The sequence below is a fragment of the Drosophila tropicalis genome, unplaced genomic scaffold (genome assembly GCF_018151085.1).
Source record: "Drosophila tropicalis isolate 14030-0801.00 unplaced genomic scaffold, ASM1815108v1 contig_615, whole genome shotgun sequence".
Lineage (NCBI taxonomy): Eukaryota > Metazoa > Arthropoda > Insecta > Diptera > Drosophilidae > Drosophila > Drosophila tropicalis.
The window spans coordinates 631464-651929 of NW_027173095.1; the positions used below are offsets into that span (position 1 = coordinate 631464).

The following is a 20466-nucleotide window of genomic DNA, read 5'->3' on the forward strand; positions in this document are numbered from 1 at the left end:
TGAGGAGCTACAAAAAAAAGTTACGCTGATAAACTAGAATTAGAGGGTAACGCAGTGAATTCAGCTGTGTATACCCAAGCAATGGAAAATACTATTAAAAATTGTATTCAGAGAAAGTTACCTGATAGACTATTCATGTTGCTGTCAAGATACGATATCAGCAGGTTATTATGAAGAAAGGAAACAATTCAGCAATAAAAATAGTTCCATGCCAACTAATTATAAGGGTAATATGGCTAGAGACTGTCAGAATTTTCAATCTTCAAATTCATTTATCGAACCAGTGTCTAAACAGTCAATTCAGCCTCAATATTCCAAGGGTCAAACGGGAGTAAACCAATCTCACCAGTACAATCAGCTGTATAATCAATTTAACCAACAGCTACACCAGGGCAAGTCCGAAAAATGCAGAAATAAATAATAGATCTGAGGAGCAAACCAATAGGCCAAATAAAAGAAATAGAGAAGGAAGTAGTGGACACCAACGAATGGATACGAGCGAAAATTTTCAAATGAGTGCCTTTCCAGAAAACAATATCTAACAATTAAGTTCAACTGGATCGTCTGTCAATCTAATTAACCATAATTTTTTTAATCTTCCAATGCATAAAAAAAAAACCAGAGGGGCGGGGCTAACTTTGACTGCGTCAAAGTTTGTATACCCTTGCAACTTTTTTGGTAACTCTTTCCTTACCTATTAGCCATCAATGTGTAAGAACGTTTTATCTCAAAAGGTTTGCGAAAGAATGGCCTACAATGTTTTCCACCGATCGTTCCTATGGGAGCTATTTGATATAGTCACCCGATGTTTATCAAATTCGGCACAGTCATTAACAGATACATTAAACTAACAAAAAGTAAAAGTAACGAAGTTATTTACAAAAGTCACTGTTTTCGACCGATCGTTGCTTTGGGAGCTATACGATAAAGTCGCCCGATCTTGATTAAATTTGACACAGTCATTAACATATTTATTAAATTAAGAAATGTGTAATTTGAAAGGAATCGCGTTAAAAGTAACGAAGTAATTTACAAAAGTCACTGTTTGCGACCGATCGTTCCTATGGGAGCTATATGATATAGTCATCCGATCTTGATCAAATTTGGCACAGTAGTTAACAGGTATTAAACTCTCTAATATTGAGTTTCACGATAATAGCACAGAAATTAACGAAGTTATTGAGAAAAGTCACTGTTCGTGACTTTGGGGTTTGTATGGGAGCTATATGATATAGTGGTCCGATCCGGCTGAATCCGAGATATACAACCCCTGCAGTATATACAAGCCTACGTGCAAAATTGCTCTGTAGCTCTTACGGTCTAGAAGGAGTTTGCGTTGATCCAGACGGACGGACGGACATGGCCATTTGAACTCGTCTCGTCGTGCTGATCAAGAATATATATACTTTGTATGGTTGGAGATGCGTCGTTCTATTCGTTGCACACTTCTGACCAAAATAAATATACCCTTTTTGCAAGGGTATAAAAATGATACAGGACATAAATTAGAAAACAAATACATAGGCAAATGTAAAATACAGAGCATAGATCCTTACAATAATATAGTAATAACTGATGATAAAAAATCAAACAGTACATTTAGATAGAATAAAAATAATATAAAAAGGATATAAGAAAAATATAAATATTTTTCTTTTTGAAAAAAAGGAGGTGTAGTATACTTTTAGGGATAGGATTAGGCCACATACTTTTAGGGATAGATTATATGTAATTAGAACTTAAGCATAATGTTTAGCTTTAAGTAACTGTTTCCTTACCTATTAGCCATCAATGTCGAAGAACGTTTTACCTAAAAAGGATTGTGTTTGCGTAAGAATCCTACAATCATAGGAAATAACGAAGAAATTGATCAAAGTCACTGTTTTCTACCCATTGTTCCTATGGGAGCTATATGATTTAGTCACCCGATCTATATCAAACTAAAAAATGTTTAATTTGAAAGCAATCGCGTTAAAAGTAACGAAGTTATTTACAAAAGTCACTGTTTTCGACCGATCGTTCCTATGGGAGCTATACGATAGAGTCATCCGATCAGTGCTAAGATGAGACTTGATGTTCTCAAAAGCACATTGCGCTTCGTCGTTTCACGAAAAAGAATTGCCACGTAATAATTCTGTTAACGCAAAGGTGATAGTTGCATATTGTGAGATAAATCGCTGGTACCATTCGGTCATTCCAGGAAAATCTCTTAAACTGTCACTTGGTTTTCGGCACTGGGAACCCTTTTTTTTACCTTGTCTGGGTTAACTCTTAACGTGCCCTCTCCGACTATATATCCTACTCTACTTTTCGCAGACAAAATTGACTCTTCTGGATGTTAATGGTTAGCCCTGCCTGCTTCAGACAATTAGATACCTCACTAAGATGAGCAAGATGTTCATCGAAATGATTTGATAATATCAATAGGTCGTCAAGATAAACTGATACTTGAGTTTTGAGCTGATACGGAATAACTTGGTCCATTAAACGACACATTGTTTGGGGGGTATTACACAGTCCGAAAGGCATTCTCCTAAATTGATACAATGGGCGGTTGGGAACTGTAAATGCTGTTTTTCGTTAGATGATTCTTACAGACCGTTTTGCCAAAAGGCATCTTTAAAGTCTATCTTGGAAATACAATGGACAGGGGGAAGTCTACTTGATAGGCCTTATAGATTAGGTATTGGATAGGTTCATTTTGAGTAATAGTCGGTACTATTCTAAGTTGGCGCTTTTTGCGTTATAAGTGAGATTGCTCGTAATCGTACCAACAACCTGTTGCGATTGCCCATCGGCAGTTCTAACGTTACCACGAGTTTTGCGGCAATACTGCTTTGTGGTCATAAGTTTTGTTGCTAATTCTCCTCCACAAAACTACACTTAAGTTAGCACCGCTGTCTAGTTAAGCAGTGTAAATTTGTCCATATATTGATAAATCAATAAAAGGTCGTAAGTCGCTATCCGGGTTAATTATGGTTCATATGGTAAGTCGCGTTGTCAAATAGTTTAGATCTTAATTGGTATACTCTTGCAATCGCATATGATATGCTTTGAACTGTTTAGTATTAGGTAAGTCAGAGTTATTAGTTAAGGTTATGTCTGAGTTGATTATTAAGTTCTTTGTTTCATCCAAGACTACGGGCGGATATCCCCCTTCACTAATCGGGGGTTGAATAGGGATTCCCGGAGAGAAGGGAAAAATAATCCAATCATCATTCGTTGAATTCAAAATATGAACTGAATTTATTAACAAACGTCTTGTGTATATAAATGAAATCTTAAAATCTGTGAGACGACAATTGCTCTTAAAAATAATGACCCACGTTTTTCGGGGGTTGAAAATTGTTTATATTTCATGCTCAGCGTTGAAACTACTTGATACCGCACCGCTGTTACAATCTTAAGTGTTTTCCACAGAGTGTGGATGCATGTTTTGTTTTTGGAATTAAGCAATAATTGTCATATGAATCTTTATGACTTATTTTTTGTTTTATGTTTTGTATATTTCGTTGGTCCATCTGGTTTGGTGAAGCCATTTCAGATGAACACGATGTTTATTCTTAAACAGGGGGATATCCTGCGACTGGTTTCCCGGATTACATTTTAAACAATTTGGTTTTTACACATCTACTAGCCCACATCCATAACAAAATATACGGCGTTGTTGCAAACAGTTCTGGTCATGGTTACCTAATTCGTCACAATATTAGCATTTTATTTTCTCTGCACGCAATGCGGTTCATCATGCAACATCGCATTCACCATACGTTTACTGCCTATGTGACGCGTTAGCTGTCTTGACTGAAAGCTACGGAAAAATTCTTCATGCTTATAACATTCCCTAAACAATTCGGGTCTTAAATTGTTTTGCACTTCCGCTATAAATTCTGAATCGTTTAAAGGTTCTCGCAAAGCACCTGAATAGCCAAGATAGAGTTGAGGAATTCATCAAAATTTTCGTTGGAGGCCTGCTTGCGTCTGCGAAGGGCATTCATAGTGTCTCTGTCTGATTTTTGGTCTTTATACCTATCTCTTAAACGAACCCATATATCGAACCAGTTCATTTCATTCGAGGTTCGATGACATCGGCAGAAAAATGTTAAGGCTGGTCCCGAGAAGAGCAGATTATCGAATTTATAAAGCAAGTTAAAGTCTCCATTCAAACCAGAGTTGTTAAACAATTTTACTCGATAAAAGAAATCTTCTACAGTTATATCTTTTTCGGAAAACTATACTAGATACTCGAACGGGTCGTTTTGTTTCTATCTCTTGATCAATTTCAGGTGAATTATTTCGAATATTAAATGGTTCTAATACTATTTTCAAGACTTTTTCGAGGAGCACTTGAGGGTGGTGGAAATCACACTCTAATTGTGGTTCATCAGTGGATTCCGCCTGAACTCCAGTGATGCTTAGATTTCTCATGGTGTTACGAATTTCCTCGGTAATTACCAAAGCCATATTAACTCGATAATTTTCTAATGAGTTCGAAATAAGACGTTGAATGCGTTCTTCCGACATTTCTGGTGGCTGGTTTGCAATTGAGTTCCGTGGTTTTTCACGTCGAGGTAGTCCCACAGTTCTTGGATTCTGATTTGGGTTGGCACGATTATTTGCTCTTGTATTGGGTCTCTTTGGAATTGCTCCTGAGGTGGCAGAATTGTCTGCTCCAAGAGAAACTCGTGGAGGTTGAACATTAGTAGTCAATCTATCATGCTACCTAATAGACTTTTCGAACAAGGTTGCCTGCAATTTGGACAGGATTCATTGGTCTCGAGCCAAATCTTGAGACAATGTTTATGAAACGTGTGCCGACATGGGGTCTCTACGATATCTGTCTGTCCACTGGTATCTTTGCAAATTACGCATACGAGTGCATTTTCACTTGGCATAGCAGAAGCCAAGTTTTCTAGGCTTCGTCTAACGGCCATAATGTGTAAAACAAGAAAACTAAAGTTAAATATACATTTTTCGTAATACAAGACAACTGAAGATAACTTGTCGATTCTGATTCGTAAACACGAATTATGGATTCAAATTTCTAAAAAACAAAATAGTTTCCTTACTATTTTGGGACTTCTCCTTCAATAAGAGTTGAACAGCATTAATACACCCACCACTCTGCACTTTATTTGCATAAGCTGTATGTATTTGAATGTGTAATTCGTTGAAAGAGGGACATACCAGTAAGGATTCCAGCAAACACAGTTCTCAATTTCACTTCATTACAACAATTTTATTTGAGATCTAGGAAATTGTATGGCTTGGTAGGCATCCGAACTGCATCCAGGCACATAGTCCTAAGCTACATATTTTCCATACTTTGTCTTCTCTATTTATTTAAAACTAGAGACCCGGCGAACTTTGTTCCGCCTTAATAATGACAATAAATAAGCAGATTGTGTGTTTTTTTTTTTTTTTTTGGAAAAAATACAAAAAAAATTAAATAACTACACTAATCATTCATTATTATTTCTGTATTTAGTACATAGATTTGTACAGTAGCAGGGTAGTGTTGGCTCTCAAAAAAAAACTGACACCATGATATTACGATCTTACAGCGGATCGGGACCCTAATTTGTAACCGTAGCTCTTCCGGTTGGGATGGGTTGTTGCTGCAGTTTTCGAAACATCTCGCTACATATAATTTATTATAGAGTCCCTATGAAACTAAAAGAGAGAATTGCATTCTCTAAAAAAAAACGAACAAATGACTTTTTAATGTCGCAAATAACAGGAGAAAAAAAAAATACCACTAAGTTAATCAACTAGCTACCTAACGCGAACTCCTCCCAATGTATGATGTCTAGCTCTAGTATGGCTTAGATGTTGGCTGCCATTATGCATCTATACCCTCCCGTCCATGGCCAATAACAAAAGACAAAAATTATGATATGTTAAAGGACCCCAAATGCACATTCTATTTCATCATTTTTATATAATCATGTTGTGGGAACTTAGACTTCTATTCAAAATACATTTTTCTTATTTACTTATTCTTCAAAAACAATTTCATTCGCAAAGGCATTTTCTTCTATTCACCGTATATAAATTCTCCCACTACTTTACTTAAATCTACGTTTCATTATTAACTATTGTATTACATATTTTTGTTGTTTTCTTTAATTTTTTTGTTTTTTGTTATGATTATTGTAAACTATATAAACGAACAGATTTTTCCCTGCATTTAGACTGATGCAATATAATATAAAAAAATTTTTTTTACAAAGTTATTGAAAAAAATTAATTGCGACACCGAATGATTGATAGCACTTATATCTTTTAATACTTTTAATTTAATTAATTCAAAATTTCATGATCATTAGTGTAGTTTGTATGTTTGATAAAGGCAAATAAAATTTAGAATGCATAAGACAAATAAAAGAAAACAATAATAGCAAGTGAGCAGCATAAAATAGGTATATGTGGTCGTCAAACCTTTTTTCTTTTGCACATTACTTTTAATCACCATATGTTATGCGCTCTTGCGGTAAAAAAGGTAAAAGAGATAAAAAGAATACACTTACATTTTGGAAAGTCCACCGATGAAGGCCTTCAGCAGCTGGATCGTGTGTCTGTTTTTTTTATGTTTTTAAATATATTTTTTTTGGTTTTGTTTTAAAGAATTATACGATTCAATTGGTGTTTTAAATGCTTAATACCGACACACAAACTCACAATAAAAAAATTGACTCTAACATAGGTGCGCTGAAAAAGGGTATCTTCCTATCCGTTATAGAATTGACACTTTTAATTTCGATACAAATTTTCGTTTCTTTTGCAATTACAAATTTTTTTTTGTTTACAACCCCGACAACTAAAATTAATATTTTTTTTTTTTTTTTTTGCTAATAATTTTTGTAACTGAATATGTATTGTTTGTTCATTTACAAACAAAAATTTTCTGTATGACCACTTTATAATTTTTTCTCCTTTTAAACACAACTTTTCGCCTTGTGACAGCTAACATTCAAACTGGCCAAACTATGACGTCACTGTTGACTAATGTTTAAAACCAGCGATTTAATTTTCTCCTTCTGTAGCGTTTGGTTAAATTGTCGTCTTGGCCATGTGGTGTTGGTGATAGGCCTATGACGATTTATGCCAAAATTTATGTAAATTTTTCCTAGATCGAATAATGAGATTTTAGACGAATGTCAAAAAAAATTTTTCTAGTCGACATACCTTATGAAATGAATATAATGACCTACGAATAACCTATGGTTATAGGGTTCACCACGAGGTCTTTAGGTTAGGCTTACGCCTCCTATGCCTCTAGGTCGAGATTTTGTATCCAAAAAAAAAATTTAATTATTCCATCTGCCTTTTTCTTTTTGGCTTGTTGCTGGCTTACGAATATTTTGTTTAACCCGAGTGAATTTATTTATTTGGTGACTTTCCACAAGAAAAAAATTTTAACTGTTCACTATATTTTTCGGGGAACGAAAGCAATTCGTCGTTAAGCCAGAATAATGAAGAGAGGTGGAAGTGTGGGTGGAAGGTTCTTATATACCCTTTCCCTTCTATTCTCAAAGCCTTCCCTTTATGAAGTTAGCTGCGCTTACGCTGCAAAGCTTCTGCAGAGATGCATTATTACTATAAACGGTTATGAATTCGCCGTATATTTTTGATCGCACTCGATAGTTTGCGATAAACCCAAATATGCGTCGGATAATTAGTATTTAAATTTACATGCAACCATTACAGATTCCTGTTCACTTAAGTACCTTGTGTTACACGACATTTTTTGTTTTATTATCAGGAGCAAAAACAAACAACGCAGATGGTCTTCCGACCCGTGAAAATGCCACGTATAATTGACCATGGGAAAAACATGAACGTTCTAGATCTAAACCACAAACTTTTAAGGATTGGCCTTGTGATTTGTTGATGGTGATGGCAAATGCAAGAAGTATCGGAAATTGAAGTCTTTTAAATTCAAACGGCATATCGGTTGGGATCATCGGGATCCTCGGAATGAGAACTTCCTCACCTTTGAATTTTCCTATCATTATCGTAGCGTAAATTACATTGGCGCATAAACGTGCATTAGAAGCACTTAACCGAACATTAAACGATTTACGCAATGACTCGAGATGTTTTGGAGGAGCAATGATTTTACTGTCTGGCGATTTCCGCCAACTACTGTAGAGTTCAGTATTAGCAAATATAATACATACCAATAGATAAAGTAAGTTATTCTTTATCTACATTCTATGTAAGTACAAAAATAAATACCTTAAATGTCGGATTAAATCCTCCGTCTTCGATAATGTCTGTAATGTAAGGTGAATACATTCTTAGTATTATCTTTCTGTCACTTCTCTTCGCTGTAGACTTTTCAATAATCTACAACGAAACCTCTTAATATAAATTGGACATCGCATTACTTGCAACTCTTTCCTTAATACATTGGCTATGAATCGGGGCATAGCGTCCACTTTGTGAAAATAAAACCATTCTTTCCTTACCTATTAGCCATCAATCTGGAAGAACGTTTTATCTAAAAAGGCTTATGTTTGCGAAAGAAAGGCCTACAATCATAGGAAACAACGAAGATATTGATCATAGTCACTGTTTTCCGCCAATCGTTTCTATGGGAGCTATATGATATAGTCACCCGATCTTGATCAAATTTGGCACAATAGTTTATAGGCGTAATATTTAGTTTTACGACAATGGCACAGAAAATAACGAAGTTATTGGTCTGTTATTGATATTTGTTATCTGTTTTTTTGTTAGCTTAAGCCTGTTTCGTCGACTGCTGTGCTAGTTGACGTGAATAAATAAACAAACAGGTGAATAATTTTATGTTTGATTTGAGTAACCAATATAACTTACTGATTAAAACAATTAAAAATGTTTTTAAAAACACACGTTTTTTTACCTGAAATAATGGTTGAGTTTTTCCCTTTTTTACCTCTCGCTTAGATCCAACATTTTGAAGTATATTAGTTTCCAAGCTTCTTTTTTCTGTCCAATTATTTTGAAAATTGTTGTGCTTTCCATTACATGATTGTCCGATACTAATAAAACTCTGCGCACAATGCAATAAATTCTTACAGCTTTGAGTTTGCTTTGAAAGCTTTGGACAAGTTTCTGAATCTGAACTGTAACTTTCCGTATCAGAAGCGTACTCATTTGCCTTTAAATCTGAAATTTTGTTAAAGGTTTATTTGTAATTTTTCAGTTTTTATATTTTTATTTTATATTCAATTTGCAACTAGTTTTTAATTGTATTATAAAGTATATCCCCTTTCATGGTTGGGAGCTTTCTTAATTAATTAAAAACGAGAATTACTTAAGAAGTTGTCGGCCTCCAAACATAAAAAAAAAAAATTACGGCTACTCTCGGCAAGAATAACTCAACGTGTTTATTTTTTTTATACCCTTGCAGAGGGAATTATAAAATTGGTCAGATGTTTGTAACGCACAGAATGAGACGTGTCCGACCATACAAAGTATAAATATTCTTGATCAGCATGAGAAACTGAGTCGATATAAGATTAAGATTAAGAGCTATCTGTCCTTTTTATTATCTGGAGCAGATCAAGTATGAAAATTATCAGTATCGGACTACTATATCATATAGCTCCAAAACAAACATTTTCATAAAAATTGTAGTATCGCTATGAAATTTACATATGTCATAATATGGGATACAAAACACAGATCCCAAAGTTTGAATCTGATCGCATAAATATAACACAAGTTACAGTCAATATAATAAGCTCTGCTCTGTTCCCAGCTCTGCCGGCAGCGCTGATTGCTGTCTACTACGTCATACGTCATCAACAGAGCACATGCATACAAACACAGACGCAACGCTACATAAACTGTATGTGTATGCGTTTGTATGACAAACGTGTTGTGTTTGAAGCAAATTTTGACCGTGGATAGTGTTGTTTGCAGTAATTTTCGTGTTTGAAGTGCGCGTTTGACGAAAATAGAACAGGTTTTATCTTCGAAATGTTTGACTGAAGTGATTTGTTTGTCATGCAAATTTGAGTGTATATACACAGCTTTAAGGAATGAGGGAAGAAGAAGAACAAATTGTAGTATGAAGAGTAAAATTGTTTTGTTTGTATATTGATGAATTAAGTTGCAGAAAACAAATTTTGAGCATATAAAATTATTATTATCAAGGACACAGCTTTTTTGAAATTTTTTGCTTGCTGTTGCAAAAAAAAAAAAAAAAACAAACCACCAAAATTCTAGGAAGGTCACCATTCTGCGTGGATTACACTTTGTTTCGTTAAATTTGGTCTAGATTTACGTGCTCTATCTTTGCCGCCAGGGTAAAAATAAAGTGATTACGATAAAACCAGAGGATTACTACATGACGAGAGGATTGCCTCACAAAAAATATCATATCTTCCAAAGTGTTTCAAGTTTCAAAAACTCTTTAGGGACGATGTTTTCCATACTCAAAAGAATAATTTTTAATAATTAAAAAGATTACAACAATTTGCGATTGCAATGATTAAACGACTTCGGTCACATTTCGTAAATAGTGACACGGAGCTAAGAACACAAAGTATTACTGTCCTGTATTATCGGTAGAGGACAGCAATTTGTTTTTTATTGAACCAAAACTGAAATGAATTAATTTGAAATAAACTTAAAATTGATGAAATTACAAACTATCGAACATTATTGCCCAGTATATTATTTTAAACGGTTGTTCGTTACCTTGCCCTAATACTTTCTCCCGAACAGCCAAACTTAGCCGCTATCTTTCTCTGTAGCCGGTTGACCAACATGTTCTATATTTGTTAACGGCTCGCATTGCTTAATTTTCGTTGATTTTTCAGATTAGTTTTTTTTTAAATATTTTACAATCATAGAAAAATGTATTTGGACTTCACGTTGCCAAATCTAAAATCGTTATTTTTTTCTAAAAATTCAGAGGAGTTGCGGTATCCATTAAATTTTTAATAGATAGCTAATATGTAAGCTTATAAAATACCAAAAGCTTGCAGTGTTAACGGGTTAAAGATTTTAATTATATGGGGGGACAACAGTAGTGACATTGTGACATCATATTTTGTTAAAATACGGACAAAACACGTGATGTATGTATTTCTGTAGATTATCTTTGCAAAAAAAAAATGCTATGGGAACTGTATGATATAGTCATCCGACTTTGATTAAATTTAGTACAGTCTTTATGTAAAACTGAGATATATGTATAAATTTTTATGACAGTTTCTTAAAAATTAACGACGATGTTGGAAAAAGTCAATTTTTTCCACCAATTTTTCCTATGGGAGCTATTTGATATAGTAACCCGATCTTGATCAAATTTGTCGTTAATCGGTGTATAATACTAACCATTATTAAATTTCACGACAATAGTTTAAAAAATAACGTTTTATGGTGTTGTATATCTCATTTGACAGGAACTTTAATTCACTATCGTTCATACTTCAAGTGTAGTTATACTTTAAAATGAAGACCAAAAAAATACATACAAAAGGAGCTTTTCAATTGGCGCTAATTTGGATCCTGGGGCCAAAATGAAATTTTGTGGTATGCAGTTTATCTTAGATTTACTAGACATAAAACTTTTTCTTAAGGTCCGAAGGTGTATGATCAATTTTCAAAAATTGTAAAATGTCTTTTTTTTTTTTTTTTGGGGGAGCAAAAGTGAGTACATGTTTGCAAGCTTCTAACTTAATATTGCACAGGATTCTTAATGCCAGTGAAACAAAAATTTTTTTATATATTCCTTTCATATTTGTGAACAGAAAAGGATATATAGAACACTAAAATTCTTTTAACACAAGGACATAAAAACTAAAAACTTTACCTAACTAGCATGTACTCACTTTTACTCTATGTGAAAATGAGTTATATCTAACAAATTAATGGATATTTCTGAAAAAACGTAACTCTCAGGATCAACCACTAAAATTTTTAAGTTTTTGAAATAACATTTTTTTTTTTTTTTTCTACGTTTACTATATATATTTGTTGAATCTACTCTTAAATTAGAGCCTAACAACAAGTTTAAGATATTATTCTTAATCTAGTACTTAAGATAAATCCAGGGGATATTGCAGGCGGCCCGAATCACTTGTTATTGGGTTGGTCTGTCATTTCTTTTAAGACGAGTTCTATTATTAGTTCGCGTAAGGGAATTGGCAAGAACATTTGGGTGTGCATCCAGTTTCGCAGAATACTTTAGTTGTTGACTACCTATTTCAGATTTTACGCTAGGTATATTTAGATCATTTTGAATGTTGTCGTTCCGTATATACCACGGGGCCCCCGTGATTGATCTTAAAATCTTCGACTGCGCTCTTTGTATAATATCGACATTGCTGGTACTTGCATTTCCCCATAGTACGGCTCCGTAAGTCCAGATGGGTTTCAGTACGGAGTTGTATAGGAGGACTTTGTACTCCAGACGTAGAGGGGACCGAGCATTGATGATCCAATGTAGGCTACTCGCTTTCAGTTTAAGCTGTGACTTTTTTGCTTCGATGTGCTTGCGCCAAGTTAGTCTTCTGTCTAGGTGGATGCCAAGGTAAGTGACATCCACGGCTTGAGGAACTGGTACGTTGTTTAGCATTAGAGCTGGACAGTTTCTTCTGTTAAGCGTAAATGTAACATGTTTGCATTTCTGCTCGTTGACCCGGATACGCCACCTTGAGGTGTTCCTCTAATTTTGCAGAGGCTTGTATTGGGCATTTGGATCTGCTGAGGATTGCCGTGTCATCGGCAAAAGTGGACGTTGTAAGTCCTAAACTCGTTGGTAAGTCTGCAGTGTACAGTAGGTAGAGCAATGGGCCGAGTACAGTACCTTGCGGTACACCAGCTTTGATTTCAAAATCAGCCGAGACGGAGCCATTACATCTTACAGCGAATTGCCTATTGTAAAGGTAAGATTCCATGAGTTTGTGGGTGTACTGTGGCAGTTTTTGCCGGATTTTGAACATCAGACCCTCCAGCCAAACTCTATCGAAAGCCTGGGCAACGTCGAGAAAGACAGCCGCACAGTATTCTTTTAGTTCGAATGCTGTTCGTATTTCGGATGTTATGCGATTGACTTGTTCAATTGTACCATGTTTTTCGCGGAAGCCGAACTGGTGTGAAGGGATTGTGTTCGTGGAGGGGCGGAAGGATCCAAATAAATACAAGTAGTTGGCGGGTGCCAATTTCTTCTGGATATGGTGAGCGAGTGGTGAATTAAAAACGCGCGAAAACTTCGGTTAAATAAACTTATGCTTTATTAAATATTCACAGGGAGCCCGACACACACGAAATGGTTCGGGTTGAAAAAAATGACAAATCGTAAAAGCAAAAGAACGGGTGTTCGGGTGAAGACCTCGATTCAGACTCCCTATGGCGATTTACAGGAGAACCCTTCATCACCCTCCTCAGTATGACCGAATTCGGTTTTGGGAAAAACCCTACCCCTCACTCTCTGCTGTTCACCCGGTGGCGTGAACATACCGCCCCCCTTGCAACAAGTTGCAATTGCCTCGCTGGACATGTCTAAGGATGGGGGATGGCAGCGTTCTGGATCGCCAAGACACGGGTGGAGATGGAGGGGGAACTTTGGATGCAGATGGAGTAGGCGGCACGATGGCTGAAGACCTTTGGATAGAAGCCCGAATGAAAGGCGGGTGCTTTTCGGGTCTTTGCTCCTTGGGTTGGATGTACGCGACAGAGCTGTCGATGTGCAAGAGCGTGTGGTGTTGCTTGCCACATCGATGGCATCCTGCTGTGCTCCTGCAGGAACCATTGGAATGCTCATGAGCCAAACAGTTCGGGCAGTATCCGTTGCTTAAGACTACCCGTAGCCTGTCGTCAGCTCGTAGTCCTCGAAACTGTCGGCACTGACGGAGCGCGTGTACCCCTTGACAAACGCGGCACCTGAAGCAATTGGAACTGCGTTCTAAATCGGATGGTGCTGCTGTCCTTAGAGACATTTTCGGGCTGCTGGAGGAGGTGGACCGAGACCGTCTGGATTTTCCAGTAACGGATCCACAGAGAACCCATCCGAACATCGTCTCGATCCCCACGAAAGCATCACCAACATTCTTGATGATTCGTTCCCCAAGGATAGTGGGAAGGAGCTCGGCTCCAAGCACCAAATCCACAGGAGCTCTTTGGTGAAATAGCGGATCAGCGAGCGGAAGGTCAAGCGAATCCTGCTTCACCTTATTCGGGACGGCGCGGGACGGAAGTGCTTCAGCTACACTAGGCAGCACCACGGCGACTGCTTGGAACTGTCGCAGCGGTTCGTCAGGAGGAGAAATCTGTAGGCGGCACACTTTGTCGCCGCTACCAGCATCGCATTGCCCAATACCGCGAATGCTAGTTGATACTTTGCAGCTTGGAGGATTAATCAATTCAAACATTCTTTGGGAAATAAAGGACGCTTCGGATCCCATATCAATCAAAGCGCGGATTTGAAACTGCTTGCCACGATGATGAATAGTTACCCTTGCAGTACCCAGGAGGCCAGTGTTGCGAGTGGAGGCGAAGTAACTTCCCACGTTTACAGGAGGGCTGCTGGAAGAATCGGAGGACGCAGGATTCGGAATTATACAAGCATCAGGTGCTGAGCTCTCTTGCACTTGAGCGGAAAAGGCCTGAGCTCGTGCCGTAGGTTTTCGGCTTACGGATGGAAAGGTCTGACCGCTAGAGTTTGGTTGAAGGACATCTGTGGCCTCTAGTACACGGTGGCGATCAGTTAGGAATCGATTCAGGTCGTCCCAGGATGAGACGGCGGTCTTATTTGGAACGGACTGTTCCCACAACAGAAGGGTGGATTTGGGCATTTTGCTCGTACAGATTGCTATGAGAAGGATATCCCAATTGTCTGTACAAGCCCCGGAAAGCTCAAGACCGGTTAAGCAACCTTGAATTGACGTCTGCAGTTCTCTCAACGCTTTGCCAGACTCTTGTGTTACAGCTGGGATCTGTAGAAGCTGCTTGGCTTGGCTCATAATCAATAATCGATTATTTTCGTATCGCGCAGTGAGGTTATCCCACGCGGACTGGAACCCTTCATTGGTCAAGGGTGACCTAGAAACAATGGCTCTGGCTTCACCGCGAGTTTTGCAACTTAAGTGGTAAAGTTTCTCCACTTGTGTTAGGCTTGGATTATGGATAAAAATCGCGGTAAACAAATCACGGAATGTAGGCCAAGCCAGGCTGTCTCCGTTGAAGATTTCGACATCGCACGGGGGAACTGTGTGGCTTTGGTGGGTGGAATCGACGGAGAGCGTGACTGGTGGGGAAGCCATTTTCGCGGACAACTGCTCGATTCGCTCTCCAAACAAAGTCCCGCCTCGCACATATACCATATAACAATATTCATGTTTAGCTTTAATTGTAGCTATGTGCTTCGGACTATCTTCGTTCTTTTGAGCCGTCAAGGCTTTATAGCATCGTGAAAACTCTGCCTCGACTTTTGTCCAAAGTGACTTAAGCTGGTCTAAGTGTATTTTAACGGAGACGAGTGGCACATCGTCAGCTAAAGCCTGGGACTTGCGAGTCTCGAACGCCGTTAATGCCTCGCACACGGCAACAAAGTCGGAAAGAGACATCGTAGAGTGTTCTCTGAGCTATTACGAATCGAATGGAAACAAATAACTTCGTGGAATTAGAGCTCTCAAGCGAGGAGATCGAAACGAAGCCGTAAGTGGACTGTATAATTTAAGTATAGAGGAGGAGTGAGAAAAAGAAATGACTCCTCTTTCTAATGAACACAATGAATAAGCATAGATAGCATAAATAAAATTAGAAGGATTTATAATTTTCCTCGCAGTTGTTCGAATAATTATAAGGATATATAATCACTTGGATATTAAAATTTATACAATGTGGAAAAATGTTTAAATTTATAAGAGTATTTAAAAGTATGGAAAAATTGAGACCAGTAGGATTGGGAGTGCCGAAAACTTTTCAATAAGGAAAAAAAAAACTCGGAATTAGTTTTCATTAAACGGACAAGACAAGCCAAAATATTAATTCCATATAAATAAAGTTGTACTTATTTTTCTTTAGAAAATATTTTGCGAATTAAATTCAATCAGTCGATTGAAATATGTTTGCACAATAAGAAAATCACGAAGGAAAAAATGGATGTCGTGACCGAGTCACGGCTTGGCTCAAGTGTCAGCACTGATGAGACTTGAGTGTCAGCACTGATCAAGAGTCAGCTGTTCTGCCGTTGTTTATGTTTTGTGAGTTTAATTAATTGTAAATTGTTTAACGAGGATCACGATTTCCTACTTTAATTATGTAGTTTTCGAATTATTAAATTGCGGAAAGCCAATCGGAGTGGCTGCAATTAATTTTGTGTGGGTGAATTCAAATTGTATGTGGACATATGTATGTGTGTTAATGTGTGCTTAACGCGGCAAAAGTATTACATGTGTATGTACCTATGTATGTACATACATATGTATGTATGGATGTAAAAATTATTTGACATACATAAATAATTTATGCCGATGGACTAATGATCAGCCCGTGGAGTGTGCTGTACACTTTAAGTAAAGGTAAGTGGTACTTTATAAATTCTCGATTATTAAGCACCTCTACTTGCAGGTTAGAAAACAGCTGTTTTTACCTGTAGGAATGTATATGTGTGTATATATGTGTATATATAGGAATGTATATGTATACATATGTATGTATTGCTATGCAATTGGACTTTTGGACAATCCGAATTTCGAAGAATGGAAAAAAAAAAAATGCACTTCATAAACACAAAAATGATCGGGAAATACCATGTAACCCTTGGAACAGGTCAGGTATGTACATACAAGTATACAAAAGTGTGTAGGTCGCTATGGAAGAGCGGGAAACCTCACACTTTTATAAGTTTGTAATGGAATATAATGTGAATGAGATTTTTAATAAGAAATGTTGTACTTATCAGGAATTCCGCCGATGCAAGCTGGAATAGCGGAAGGATCCGGCTCGAAGGACCAATGTTCGTGGAGGGGCGGAAGGATCCAAATAAATACAAGTAGTTGGCGGGTGCCAATTTCTTCTGGATATGGTGAGCGAGTGGTGAATTAAAAACGCGCGAAAACTTCGGTTAAATAAACTTATGCTTTATTAAATATTCACAGGGAGCCCGACACACACGAAATGGTTCGGGTTGAAAAAAATGACAAATCGTAAAAGCAAAAGAACGGGTGTTCGGGTGAAGACCTCGATTCAGACTCCCTATGGCGATTTACAGGAGAACCCTTCGTCACCCTCCTCAGTATGACCGAATTCGGTTTTGGGAAAAACCCTACCCCTCACTCTCTGCTGTTCACCCGGTGGCGTGAACAGATTGTGTTCTCCGATGCCAGAAATGAGTTTAGTCGGATCTGCAGGACCTTTTCAAAAAGCTTCGAAAGACAAGGCAGCAAACTAAATGGCCTATAGGATGATGGCTGGGTTTTGTCCTTTCCCACTTTAGGAATCATGATGATAGTGGACCTTTTCCATGTTCTTGGGAAATAGCCAATTCTTATTATAGCGTTGAACAGTTTGCAGATGTATTGTATGGCAATGATAGGGAGTTCCAGGATCATTTTCGGTGTGATTAGGTCATGGCCAGGGGCTTTTTTTGGCTTTATATGGTTTTTAATAACTGCAGTGATTTCACTATCCGTTAGTGTGCTCGGAGGGGGAAGTACAGATGAGTTTGATGTTGGATTTGGCTGGAAAATCATTTTAAGATGTGTGGCAAATACGGATGCCCTCTCTTCGTCACTGCGGGCCCATCCACCGGTTGGACTCCTTATCGGTGAAATTGTCTCTGTAGGAGCGCTTAAAGTTGGGTGGGCTTTCCACAGAGGATGTTTGGTGCTGGTTGGGCTGAGCTTTTCTATGTATTTTCTTTGAGCCCAGCTTTCCTCTTGTCTTAACGCCTTGGAGAGGTTGCGATTGGCATGCCTTAGGCGAAGTTTTGCTGCTGGTGAGCGAGTAACCTGCCATTCTCTTCTTAGACGTCGTTTTTCCGTTACTAATTGTTCTATCCGCCGGTTCGTAGGCCTGTCAACAGGTTTAGTGTAAGAAGAGGCAGGTGGAGTAGATACTCTTGCTGCAGCTGCCATCATAGACTCAAGTGCAGAGACGCACATATCAATGTCCTCTGCAGCATCCAGTTTCGGCGAACAGTCAATGTGGGCACTCATGTACATTTTAAATTTTAGCCAATTTGTTTTGTTGTTTGTAAGCCTATATGGGCGATCAAGTACTTGAGGTCTTGTTAATAGTGTGAATAGTACTGGAGAGTGATCGGAAGTTAGATCTAGCAGTGTATCCGCAGTGATCCGATTACGTGGAATCCTCTTGGTTACTGCGAAATCAATCAAGTCAGGCACTTTCTGTGGATCTGTGGGCCAATAAGTAGGCCTACCCGGTGAGACGCAATCCATCTTATTGAAAGGGTTGACTATTGTGTTGTACAACTGCTTGCCTTTAGGATTTACCAGGCGAGATCCACAGTGCGTATGTTTGGCGTTATAGTCCACTGCTGCAATGAAGCGATCTCCGAGTGTGTTAAAGAAATCGGTAAATTCCTTTTCAGAGATTGAGAAGCGTGGTGGGCAGTACAGGGCAACCAATGTGGTGTTGCCGCAGCTGGTTTGGACGGTTATAGCAGTTGCTTGTAGGTGCTGTGTTTCAAATCTGTTGAGGAACGAGTGTTTTATACGGTTTTTGATTAGGATACCAGCCCCGCCATGAGCTTTTCCGTCTGGATGGTTTGTTGCATAGAAGGTATATTTTGGTATTTGAAAATTATTTTTTGATGTTAAATGTGTTTCCGAAATCAGCAAAACGTCGATTTCACTTGAGTCTAGGAATAGTTGCAGTTCATTTTTGTGCTTGGAGATGCCGTTAGCATTCCAAAGACATAGACGTAGGGAAGCCATTATTTATTCTCGATAAGCTTCTGGATGGGCAGGTTTTGATTCCGCATCAGTTCGTGCATACAGTTTTGCATGAACGTCACAAAAGTGGTCATGTTTTGATTGAGTGAGATCAATAGGGCCTCTAAGCCACTTGGAGTTTGCTGGCCAAGCTCTGGTGCGCTAGGTTGCGGATTCTGTAGATGGTGGAGTGACGGGGTCTCTTTCGCGGGCTCCGTCTGTCCAGTTCGGAGCACACTAGCGAACTAGGACTGTATGTAGCAGGCACGTTAGATGATCTAACAGCCTTGGCGAAGAATACCTCCGGTGTAGTTTTAGAGGCGTTGACGGTGATTTTTGGTCCAGCTGGGGGTTTGCGCCCGTTTAGGTGAGATTTTAGGTGTAAGTCGACTCGCCGACTTGGGTATACCATACACCAGGTGAAACAAATATTTCAAATTTCGAAAGCCAAATGTGTGCCTATTAACTTGTTTTTACATGCTTCATACTATGTGCTATCTCGCTCACTCTCGCGCCGCCACTAGCCAACGGCCAATCCTGGCCTTATATTTTGCATATTTCTAGATAAGAGATGGCAAAATATGAAAATATATTCACTCTGCGCGCATACTAAGCCAGTATACATACTAAATTTGGTGACTTTAGCTTTGTTAGTTTAGTTTAGTTAGTGGGCGTGCCAAAATTTTAAATAGTCAATATCTGCGCGTCTATTAAGTTACTTTACATACCAAATTTAATGTCGGTAGCTATCATAGTTTTTAAGAAAATCAGTTTTATGTAAATTCCGGGGGCGAAAGGGGCCGTGGCAAAAAAGTTTGAGCCATTAAACGAGTACCTATATAAATCAAATTTGATGTCTCTAGCTGTTATACTTTTTAAGAAAAATAGTTTTATGTGATTCCTGGGGGCGTAAGTGGGCGTGGCCAAAATTCAGATTAACTCTATGCATTTACATACTACACGAGTATACATACCAAATTTGGTAGCTCTAGCTCGTATAGCCTCCGAGATCTGCTGGTTCATACAGACGGACGGATGGACAGACGGACATGGCTAGATCGACTCGGCTGTTGATCCTGATGAAGAATATATATACTTTATAGGGTCGCATAAGTTTCCTTTTGACTGTTACATACATTTTAGCAAATTTAATATACCATTTCACCCTATGGGTGTGTGGTATAAAAATCTGGAAATTGTATAAGGACGCGGCCCCAACCGAAATGGCTCTTTTTATCGTCTTTGTGTTAGACGGTTAAGAATAAATTAAATTATGGACATTTACGCCCATATTATCACCATATATCATTCTTAGACCAAATCGTCGCCAAAGGATAGTTTTTTATACAGGTGGATTTTGATTCAAAGTCTTTAGAGTTAAAAAAATCTGAAAATTATTTAGCCTTCAAAATATACTATACCATGAACTAACAAGCCCTTATTCAGTTGAAAATGACTTTCGCCACCTCAAAAAAAGGGATATATCGACTTGGAAGAAAAAAATAAATCCTAGTCTGTTTAAGAAAATGGAAACTCATGAGCAAGAACTGACAGGGAACACGAA

General features: G+C 38.0%; 1 protein-coding gene across 5 annotated transcripts in view; it reads right to left on the minus strand.

The window, feature by feature from the left end:
- The window catches only part of Schip1 (Schwannomin interacting protein 1), a 465465-nt gene that overhangs the window by 184259 nt on the left and 260740 nt on the right, over nucleotides 1–20466 (minus strand). For 4 of the 5 annotated variants that reach the window (XR_011032731.1, XR_011032730.1, XR_011032729.1 and 1 more), the window contains one exon: nucleotides 8891–9156. Coding sequence is in view for 2 of the 5 variants with exons in the window: in XM_068292218.1 (XP_068148319.1) it covers nucleotides 8891–9156 (266 nt within the window). In the remaining 3 variants the exon portion in view is untranslated. The remainder of the gene's footprint in view (nucleotides 1–8890; nucleotides 9157–20466) is intronic. The other variant, XM_068292219.1, reaches the window with a different exon arrangement.